This window comes from Primulina tabacum, chromosome 10 (genome assembly GCF_025594145.1).
Source record: "Primulina tabacum isolate GXHZ01 chromosome 10, ASM2559414v2, whole genome shotgun sequence".
Lineage (NCBI taxonomy): Eukaryota > Viridiplantae > Streptophyta > Magnoliopsida > Lamiales > Gesneriaceae > Primulina > Primulina tabacum.
Genome location: NC_134559.1, coordinates 3,606,214 through 3,617,821, shown reverse-complemented (window position 1 = coordinate 3,617,821; position 11,608 = coordinate 3,606,214). Strand labels below are relative to the sequence as shown.

Below are 11,608 nucleotides of genomic sequence, written 5' to 3'. Positions count from 1 at the left end.
GAAGAAAAAGAAATCTGAAATTAGAAGACCAGAGTTCTGCAAATTGATGATTTGACATACAAAATCCGGATATTAGCGAGCGCTACATTGCACACAAAGCCAGATTGCACGTACTACAGAATGTATGGCCATGATACATGGAGTAATTCCGAGAATTAAAGAAACGTGGCTCGAACTAAGAACCAACTCATGAAAACCAACTCCCCTACAGTCGAGCAAGTTGGGTTAGACATACGATGATACACATACCACACTCGAAGATATGCAGAAAGAAAGAAGCTACAAAGATGCTGACAAAATTTACAAGGCACACAAACTTTGTCACAAACTAGACTTGGGAATGAATTCTCTTAATGAAATGCTGTCTATAGATACGCGCCATCACATGTTTTCCAAAGGACGTTGCAGCTGCACTATCCTTAGCCATAAAAATTGAAAGATGAATGGCTACTTACTAGAACGAGACGAGCGACCAATAAGCCTGCATTGTTCTGGAAGTAACGAACAGATCGCTTGACCGTTTATGGGGAATAATTCACCATCAATTCCACAGCCATTGTGAGTGCGCTTTCCAGGTTTAACTTTCACCGACTTCACCTGAATTTGGTCGATATACTTGTCAGAAAAGTGGGTATGCGCTATACACTTAAGCGTAGAAGCTGGAATTAGTTTGATGGTAATAAGAGAAATTCTTTTATCAGCAAGGGATATCTTCTAAAAATTCCTCACAAAAAAGGAACATTCCTCGAGCAAAAGGTTTCGGTAACAATTCCAAACTGTGAAGTAGCGGGTAAATAATTGTCTCCAGCTTAGAAAATTAAGCTGTATTTGTTATTTATTTTATTTTCACTATATAAATATGCATATTGGAGGAGGGAACCGTCGGGTAGACAGCTTTACCTTGATATATTCAACATATGGCAATGTAATGTGTCTGCCCCTTTGTAAATTCAAGAGGAATCTTAACAGCCTCAATCGTCCAGTTCCACGTACCAATAGCAAATCCAAAGTGTTGTCATCATGCTCTGCCTTTGGGGCCACCACCTGAGAACTCAAACTTTGAACAGTTCTACACGAGTGATTGCACACCAGCACACCAAGAAATTGGCCTTTAGATTGCACCCAATTCTCTTCAGCTTTTGTAACCATTTCCTTCTTTTCACTAGCTGCCAAATCTTCAGATGATATTGGGAATTCAATTGGATTTTCTACATCCCAGTTAGGCTCGGAGTCCCACCGAGGCTCCGCATCCCAAATTGGACCAGGATCGGATATTGTTGATGAGATATCCTCTCTATCATTAGTTACGGTATTTCCCCAAGAAGACCTAGTGTTATCGGTTGTGATAGTTAATCCAGCCCATCCCTTATCCGTCCTCGATTTGGACCTAGTCCTGGGCCAGTTTGGAGTCCCTGTATGTGGCATTTGCGGATGGATAACTTCCGGTTCGGCTGATAAATTGCTTCTTCCAACTGATAGTCGTTTTGACTTTGGATCTATGGCACGCACATACTCCGATGGTTCAGTGCTGCTATAGGTAGCATCTAAATCTCCTCCGGACATTCGACTCGGAGTCATTATTGAATCAATACTTGATAAGCTTGAAGCTCGAGGAATGCCTTCCTTGCTTGATCTCCTCATAATATCAGTGTATAGCTCTGACATGTCAATAATTTCCCGATCAGCTGGGATTTTGACATCTCCAGATTCTCTTTGCGCTGGAAGATATTCCACCTCGTAACTGTACTTTGGCAAGCACAAAAATTTGAGAAAACCAGCCACAAAATAACGTAAAGGTCCAAATCGTTTCTGATATTTATCAGAGAGCTCCAACACTGCAGCAAGAATCAACCTCACAATAAAAATTAAATTTTCATGAAATTAAGAATTTACTGTGCTGCCAAAGGAGTAAAAAATTATTATATGGGATTGAATGCCGAAACATGAAGTGATTTAGATATTAGTTACAACCAGTACCACTGTACCAGGATAATGTTAAAGTTAGGTCAGTAACGACAATAGCATTTGGTAGGTTCACCAAACAGACAAAATAGACCAGGAAATTAGCACATTTCTAATAGATTGAAATAGCACTATTCATAAAAGGGGATGTGGATTTGCTCAAGATGGTTTACATGTCAGTTAAAAAATTACCTCAATTGAAATCTAAATCAATACTACAGATAATCTAGAGAGCACAGATTTGAAATCACATGAACTATAGTCATGAAATAATTTCATTTCAGTATTTTCGTGTTTAACATTAGAGATTTAGAGTAGATAAGATTCATACATATAGATCCACCCCAGGAGAGAGAGGGATCAGGGTTTTTTAAATCAGTCAAATTACAAAGTAGACATCAACGTAGATCACCAAAAAAATAATTTTTCAAGTAATTTATAAAAAAGGTTAAGGCCGCATGTCCCTTAAATTCTTCCACTCTCCCAATCCAACAACAATGAATAACCAACTCAAAATAAACATCACTTCGTTCTGACTCTCAAACCCTTTGATCCAAGTATCATAAAGAAGAAAAGTAGGATCAGTTATCTAAATGGCGGTCGAGGCGGCCGCCTAGGCACAGGTAGGATTTAGAGATATTAGTTGGCCATATCATGGCAGAACCACCTTCAATTAAACAAATAGACATAGTTCTAATGGAATTTAAAAGTACTAGATCGAGTGTCAATTTCAGGTAAAACTGATGTATGAAGTATTGCTGGAATAAAAAAAATACACAAAATAACCAGTAAGGTTGTTTGACCAAAAATGAATTCCAAGCTTATCTATCTCAAGACGTCAGATGACAATCTTAATCTGAACCCCCAATCTATACAATAATCCACAGGGAAAATATTTCAATTTTTTTATAAAAGACATGGAAATCTATTCAGCACTCCATATCCAGATTTGAGTACCCCACATAAACGAAACACTCTTCCATGAAAAATTCAAAGCTTTACTAAGGTGAGAGAATGGGACAGACCAAATTCGTCAATATTTCCCACTGTAACTTCATACATGGAAATGAACTACCTGCAAATATCATGATGACGAGTATCTGTTTTAATAGTAAATTATCATGTGGGACATATCCATACATCATCTGTTTTGGAAAACCCCAGTCATCTTAAATATAGAGACAAAGTGATATCACTTTTCCGTTTTCCTAGTAGAGACACACATATTATTGATTTGAACTCATATTTCTTTCATGACACTAAAATGCCTGCATTGCAATGGTTCTCATGAGATTCAATCAACTGTTGTTCGCAAACATCAATATGGTAACAACTAACAACTCCACTAAGTGATCCTGCAGTTGCAGTATGTTGGCATAGGAAATTTGGTAAATTCTGAACTAGAAAATTCTGCTAGACTTAGTGTAGTAAAAAAATCCACCATATATTAACAGATTGATTAGCAAGAATGTATCAACAATTACCAGAGCATAAAAGTTCAGCATATAATTACTCAGCACTCAAATGTAAGTAAAAGAATTATTGGATTCAATGAAACAAAGTTCAAAAAAGTTAGCATGGATGAATGGAAAACAATGTCACCAACATCCCGATGAAAATCTGAAATTAAAATCAAACTCGAGATTAGTGCAACTTGATTACCATCGCTAATAAAACCAAAGTACGCAACTGTCATCCCAAAATGAATATCTCCGTTGTGAATCCACTCCACAGCAAAAACATCAGTCGCAGTAAGACCTCCCTGAAACGAACCCAAAAAACATACATATGATCCAGTATTCTGCGGAGATGTTTCTTATTCATATCCATTTATTCTGAGCCATTAATAGATAATAAACATTGGTTTCAAGTCATGAATCAATAATCAAATTGTTCAGACTTTTGAGTAATAAGAAATCATGATGATATTCCTTCTCTCTGTGTGTATCTATGGTTCTTTCTCAGTGACATGGAGTGGACAAATTCTATGCCATGTGCCCCTAAATATAGATTCTCAGCCTAATCATGTAGTCAGTCGCAAAAAAACTCCAATCCCGGCATCAATATCCAAATACAACCTCTAAGATAATCAACCTCATTTGATCAAAATGTACGAAACCAGCACTTTAAATATGCGGTTTTGATTAAATCAGAAAACTGAAACCGGGAAAATCCAGCTCACTACTGTTCATGAGAAGTCATTAACTTACTGTATGTCTAGGTCGATTGTGATTTAGCATCATAAAAGTTTTTGGCCTGCAAACTCATCAAATTATAGTCCTGAATAGATTTGATATGTGATCTTGCGTGTGAAAAACGCACCTTGAGACTTACCAGTTAGAGTGAGTTCAATAGATTAACCTAGCCTCGGTATTTGGTATAAAATACAAATGGTGCAAGGTGAACACCTTGTTATGGAAAAAATGAAGCACTCAAACCTAGCTGGTCGAGCACACCTTTCATCCTGACATCCTAGGGAAACAAGAAACTAGACTACCTCATAGCATACTGTTACTAAAATGAAAACTAAATGTCCTCCAATTGTTCTAGTCTATATATGTAGCAGGCGCAATAAACAAATCAAAACATCCTTAATAACCACAGATATGTTTCACCCTGTGATCTACACTGGGACATTGATTGCCATGTGCACCATAAGATCCAACGGCAATCAATGCCCTAGGTGTACATCACTAGAAGTACCATATAAAGGACCCCTAAAGTGCATGATAAACAACGCTGACACTTAATAGGGTTCAAATAAAAAAGTACCTTAACTATAGCAATTGCTGCAGATATCGGGTCTCTAACCCCTACAACAGTCCAGACCAAGGAATTATCAGAGCCAGCAGGTATAATTCCAATTGGAACTGAAATGGCTTCTTTTTTATTGTCTCTACTCAGCAAACCATTCAAAACCTGCATTGAGGAAACACATGACAAAAATGATTGATACAAAGTAGCCTAATCAAATTTTGTAATACTATTAAGAACCAGAATTCATTTCTTCGTGTGTGAAGCAATAAAAAACTATTGAGCAGCTTACAGAAGTGTAAGGTGTAAAGTTCAAGCTAAACAGAGACATGAGAGACAGAGTCAGAGACTCTCATAGGAAATGACAAAATAATCGTGATCTGCTACTTTTCGTGTCACAAAAATTGCTAGTTGCCTAGTTATTAATTTTTCAAAAGACAACAGACAACAGAAGCCACAGCACTGTAGAAAGAAAACAGCAGAAAAACACAGAAATTAAGATTAGAGACCCCTAGACAGGTGATGAAATTAATTTCGAATGATTTGAGAGCACAGCATCCACATCCACTTGTCACCACAACTGTCCGAAAACTTGGAAACTCCAAACTTCTTAGAACAACTAATAAAAGTCAACAGATAAAAGTTGGAGTGTAATCCTCCAAACGTTGTAATTTGCACGAAACCATCTTAGGTACAACAGTAATGCTTCAGGTCAAAAAACAAGCATTCATACCAATAATTATCGGGTCAACCAAATTGGCCAGAATATTCCAAAACCACCTCATAAAATCACTATGAAAACCACCTCAATAAATATTATGAAACCCGGTCAAGAAATTCGTATTGTTCCTTCGTCAATATCCAAAATGATACACACCAACACTCAATATGCAATGCACAGCCTTGGAATCAAAAAATTCCCATCACTGAGAAAATATAATTAATCCGTCGAAAGTATTCCCCTGCTACAAAAAACAGAAAATATAAAAGGAATCGAAAAAACCTCATTTACAATTCCATCCCCACCAACGCATACAATACCTGAAATGAGAAAAAAATTCATGGAATTAGCAGTCAGATAGATCAGTGTAACTGGATCGAAATTGGTTACGAAGTAAATTGAAGTACCATCAGGGCATGTACTAAAATCAACACTGGCTGCGAGTTTCTTAGCATGACCAGCATATGTTGTCTCAACAACCTCTAAATCGAATCCTGCAAGCTGAAAATTAGCAAACAGCAAAGTAAGAAGACTTTAATTGCCTGACCACATCCTGATAAGTGTGACAATTTAATCATTTTATGTATAATCTTCTACTAAATCATAATTTTCACGAATTAATTCAGTTTTACATTGGAAAAACACTTCTTATTTTGATGCATATGTAGGACACAAGGTTGAAGGAAACATCTAAATCAATCTTGGAATGGCCTTAACAAAATTAAAACTAGCATACCAATTGTTTGCAATAGGGTGTTTGGGAAAGCTTGTAAGCTCTCAAAATTGTTTGGCAAAAAAAGTATAAAATAGTTTATAAGATTGAAAAATAAGCTCATTGACAGCTTATAAGTTGTTTTAAAAGAAGCTGATTCATCCTAACTTTTCTTTTAGGATCTAAATGATCCCGTGATTTTTATAATATCTAAATATCATACAATATATTGTGCAAATAGATTTCATGGATATGACGTAATAACAATTCCAAAAGAGTCAATATTTATAATGATTTACGACTTAGCCCAGTTTACTTAAATTAAGGAGAAAATTTGCTGATACAAGTTAAGTCGTGAGAATCAGAACTGAATTACATCACAGCATTTTGGGTGTAACTCTCTCATATATCCAGTCCAGAGATTATTGATGAATTGAAAAATGAAAGGAAAGGGAAACAATGTTCATGTATTTATTTACTAAAGCACGATATTAATGTTTGTAGTAACTGAAATAAAAGGAAAGGACTGTTAATATTTATCATTAGAGCACTCAATTATCTGTTTTTTCTTCTTCAATCCAATTAAATCTAAACTACAAGTAAACGTTAATTGCTCTTGAAGCCTCCACATGCAATGCAGATTATAAAGCATTATCTATATCCTGAGTAAAAAAAATACCAAAAACAACTTACTTTAAGTAAGGGTTCGACCAGGCCATGAAATACTTTTTTTGAACGACCACGCCCAGACCGAGGGTTTAAAATGACGAGCATTTTGGGTCGACTCTTACATCTTATGTATGACTCGGGAGGGAATTCATTGAAAAGTTGATCCGAACTCTGCTTCTTAGTAGCCATAGGATGAGGTAAGCAATTCACGAAACACTGCTGATCTGCAAAAGCATTAACCCACTGAAGTGCATCCTCTGGGTTAGGAGCTAAAAAGCGATGGTCTTTTCGATTTCTCCCACTTTTGATAAAAAGGCCACCACATGAACCCTTTCTTAATGGATAAGCATGCAAAGTAAAATGTCTAAGACCAACAGAGTAAGATAGCTGCAAAATAAAATAGATGTTGATTCCAAATCAGGAATATTAGGATAACTTGAACAAATTTAAGAATGAACCAATAGAACATTACTGAAACCACGTCTTCTAGATGCAATATTTCCGAACCCCAAATCAATGCCTTGCTTGTCAGTTTAGCATCAACTGCCTCTATGTCCTTTTTCTCTGATGCTTGCATCTCAGAATTCTTACTAGATCCCCTTTTGTCCAATGATAGTTTCCCAGAAAACAATTCATATCCCAATAAGTCAGATTGCTCATCCCCAATATCAATCTTGTGTTCCGCCCTCTTAGCTTTGTTAGAGTAATCATCATTGACACTAATATCAGCACTTGTGGCAGCCCTTCCTCTACTACGTTTTTCTGGAAAGACAACTGGGGATGTTTGTTGTGCAGTTGAAATTTGGGAACAAAGCCCCAGACGACGAAGAGACTGTGAGGTTGTCAGTCTCAAAGAACTATTCTTAGATAGACTCCCATTCTTCTGCATATTGACTTAGGGATGTTGGAGAAGAACGAACACTTAACAATACATATGTACAACTTTTTGACCACAGATTCAATTTCAAAATTGAGAGCGCGAGCATAAGTTGTCCTGCATTATTTGTCAGGAATGTTTCACCATTACCAAAATACTCCAAATTTTATATGCAAATAAAATCAAAACTATCACATGGTAGGCATCACTTTAATGGGTCCAGACTATTATAATAAAATCTACGTATTAGTGGTAAGTGGTTGAAGTCTCGATCTTAAAATACTTTCATGTGAGTGATACGTACTACTGCTATGTTGATAAAATCTCAAATCAAGAAAAAAAACTTCAAACAAAGCCATACGAAAGTATCCAAGGTTGCAAGTTGCAACACTAACTGGTTTGTCCATATGCTCATCCTCTTTAACTTCCTGTAGGATTAACAAGCCTTTATAATATCATGCGACTCCATGGGTGAAAAATCAATAACTTGTGCACTATCATGTTTGTGAGTGCTTATTGTGCTTGTCAGTCGCCGAGCTCCGTACAATCTGTCAAATAACATAAAACTGAAATCCATGATTGTAATAGAGGATCCAAACAGTAGGTTCAATCACAATTCACTCTTTTAATTACAAAACCAATAAACCGGAAAAAGATGGATTATTTTGTGAAAAAAATTATTTTGTGGTTTCAAAAGATCGACAAGAACATCAAACGAAAAATGGCAGCTAGCATATAGAGCTTGCAAGGAAATTGAAAATCCACCTTGATTTCACAATAAAAGAAAGAAAATCAATATTGCAACCAAGTAATTGAAAAGCAGCTATGATATCAAGCAATCAAAGACGATTTAAAAAGTTCACAATCTACAAGTAAAACATCTACTTGTAAATTGATTAATTCTCATCTTAAAACAAAGATTCTTATGACATTTTTAGGCCCCAAGTATAGCTAGCAGTTAAAGAAGCCAAAGCCGTGTAAATCTCAATTCATTCTTCAAACTCCACACGTTGTTTTAAAACGAAACATTATAAGCTTCAAAAGAGTATAAACTTTAAGGTACCTTCATTAACAGCTATGTACGAACAATAAAATTTTTCGATCATTATGTTCATCTCAGTATAAGACCTTCTATGAAAATTATAATCTTTGTGAGATAATTCCAATCTTAATTTTCAAATATAAAGCCAGGATCCATTAAAAAGTTGAAAATCTGCAAAATTGTAATATGCTAGGGACATATTTCCTGAAGCAAAGTCTTATAATTCAATAAGTAGTAAAATTAGCAGCTCCGGATATCAATAACCATGTTACTTCAGATGAAATAATCATGTTTATGCACTTTGTAGTGCTGATTAATCCCATACAGTCTGCGACATAACACAAAATTAAGGTGTATGCAGATATGGGAAGAAGTCCAGTAACAAACGTATGCTTTGGGAAAAACTAAGTCAAGCAAAAACGAAGAAAAAATTAATTGGTTCAAGTGTACAATATATTCTGGGTGTTTTTTAAGTACTTCTATAGAACATAGTAATTTTCACAATTAGAAAAATAATAGAATCGGTTTTTTTTTTTATGAAGCTGAAGCAGAAGACCAGAAGTTGTGTTTTTGGGTTTATAACAACGCAATTGAAATAATCTAGGCGCCAAAACATCACTTTGAATAGATAGATTCTCTATCAACATGCGTTCTTAAAAACTTCAGTACATATGCAAGAAAACATCTAGTCTAAAAAACAAGTTTAATACTGTAACCAGGAAACAAAAATTAATAATAATAACAGCCTAGTAAAGTAGTTTTACCAGTTTTTCATGAACCAGCATGTCAGTATGGCAAAGGGAGGCAAAGGCGAAGGTGGTGTTTCACCCACCCCCTCTAAGCTTACACCCAGTGCGCTAGTCATATACTAAAAACACACATTTTAAAAATTGTGATTTTTGGTTCCATCAAACATTACAATTGAACTATAAACAGATACACACCAAGTTCCCTACTTCCCAACAGATGATGAGAGCATCTATTCAAACAGATCACACAATTAGGTGAGCATGCATGAGCTGGAATTTTCATTTCTTTCCAAGCACGTTCCAGTCACATATTTATTCCTCATGATTTGTTTAAGATGATGAACTATGGCCTCACTGAACCCAAAATCTAGCTAAAAAAGAAGGATTGTTCAAATCTTTAGATACATCAATCAAGATCTTAATCAGTCGATGTGGGATATCTAACACAGCACTCACGCAAAGGAATGAAACACCACTCACACGCACAGAAATGAACAACTGGAACGTGGTGTGGGACATCTAACAATTTGTCAACTATATATGCTTAAACCTATTATAATTCGGCACATTGGCATTTAAAAGGGAAATGAAAAACCAAAGACTGTCGTAGAACTACATCAAAACGAAGTGAAAAATAAGACATTGGAGCAGTCTTCCTACACTATAACTTATCACTTCCATCACACAGTGCTGACATAGCTGACAGCAAAATTTGAAACTCTAAACCATGTTTAGCATTCGAACAAATTAGGTACATAATTTTACTGGGAAACCTACAAAATCCCCAGTTAATCACCCCAAAAACACATCAATCAAGCGTTCGAACGACCTAAAGAAAAGATAATGTTGATCTCTTATTAACACAGCCAAAGAAAGTAGCAGAAACCCGAAATCCAATATCCCAGACTAAATTTAGCTCAATACATCTCGAATACAACCCGATCACCGAGGAAAGGAGCTACAATATTCCAAGAAAATCCAGAACCAAAAACCACAAATAGAAAATCTACACGCATGTAAAGAAAAACCCACGCACGAGAGAGTTGAGAAATTTCTTGCCTTTCTTGAATTCGTATACAATATAGATTGTCCCCGGCGATTGGGGACTCGACGATCGGTGGAGGTGGGTTTGGGGAAAGAGGAATAATAAGGAGCGAACCACACACAGTTTTTTGCCTTTAAATTTTTTAGCTCTCTTGTATAATATTTTTTATAATTGATGGTGTTTATATAATATTTTTTATAATTGATGGTATTTATATTTAAATGAAGATCAAAATAAAATTATAAGAAATAGTGAAGAACTACATTGTAATTTTGATATATAAATTGAAAAATAAAAAAATGACATCAGTAAGAATTGAACCTATATAACCTAAATTTCAGGTGACAATGATTCTATCCACTCAACTACGTATAATTTACAATAAAATTTTAATATTTTATTAATATATATAATTAATAAAACAGACTATGACATCAAAGTTAGTTACTTTAAGTATCTGAAACTGAATAAAGTAGTATAGATTATTATTATTATTTATTTATTCCTATTTGTTTATTTTTTTAATTACTCAATATATATATGTATATAATAATAAAAATGAGTTCTTCCCAAGGCCGGCCTGACGCTATGGCCTCCTTGCCGTCGTAAAAGATTCGAGCCTGTACTTGGTAGAAATTTATAAAATCTTTAAAATTATATTCGGATTTATTACTTTAATTTGAACGAACCAATTTCCACGTTTGTTATGAATATATTTCAAATATGATGATATTATGGTGTAATAATTGTATTTGTTTATTAAAGCAATCAAAACATAGTATCTTGAGTTGTTGTAAATTTTAAAATATTTGAGTTACACCGTGACCACCAACTATAGCTTTTGATAAAGTGTTTGGTTCCTACAATTAACATCAGAGCAAAGGTCGTGAATTTGATTCTCATTGATTACAAATAGTGAAATTATTGGGAGAAAGATTGTTAAAGTGCAGTAATTGTCATTTCTTATTAGAGTAATCGAAACGTGGTACTTAGGATGTTGTATAGTTTAAAATATTTGAGTTTCAATGTTACTACCAGTTCTAGCTTTTTTTAAAAGCGGAAAGCGCTCGTTTCTAC

General features: G+C 35.1%; 1 protein-coding gene across 9 annotated transcripts; it reads right to left on the bottom strand.

Moving 5' to 3' along the window:
- Window positions 1-34: 34 nt before the first annotated feature.
- On the bottom strand, window positions 35-10,684 carry LOC142505595 (sphingoid long-chain bases kinase 1-like). 9 transcript variants are annotated; one of them, XM_075618642.1, is made up of 10 exons: window positions 10,546-10,684; window positions 8,057-8,243; window positions 7,291-7,812; window positions 6,843-7,205; window positions 5,845-5,938; window positions 5,720-5,757; window positions 4,735-4,881; window positions 3,625-3,724; window positions 901-1,835; window positions 35-597 (listed from the first exon to the last, which is right to left on the bottom strand). In XM_075618642.1, the coding sequence occupies exons 3-10, from the start codon at window positions 7,705-7,707 to the stop codon at window positions 448-450; spliced, it is 2,244 nt and encodes a 747-aa protein (XP_075474757.1). In that variant the 5' UTR covers window positions 7,708-7,812; window positions 8,057-8,243; window positions 10,546-10,684; the 3' UTR covers window positions 35-447. The 9 variants fall into 9 exon arrangements, with proteins under 9 accessions (XP_075474757.1, XP_075474751.1, XP_075474758.1 ...); XM_075618636.1 differs by having other exon boundaries at window positions 7,291-7,701; XM_075618643.1 differs by having other exon boundaries at window positions 8,091-8,243.
- Window positions 10,685-11,608: the final 924 nt, after the last annotated feature.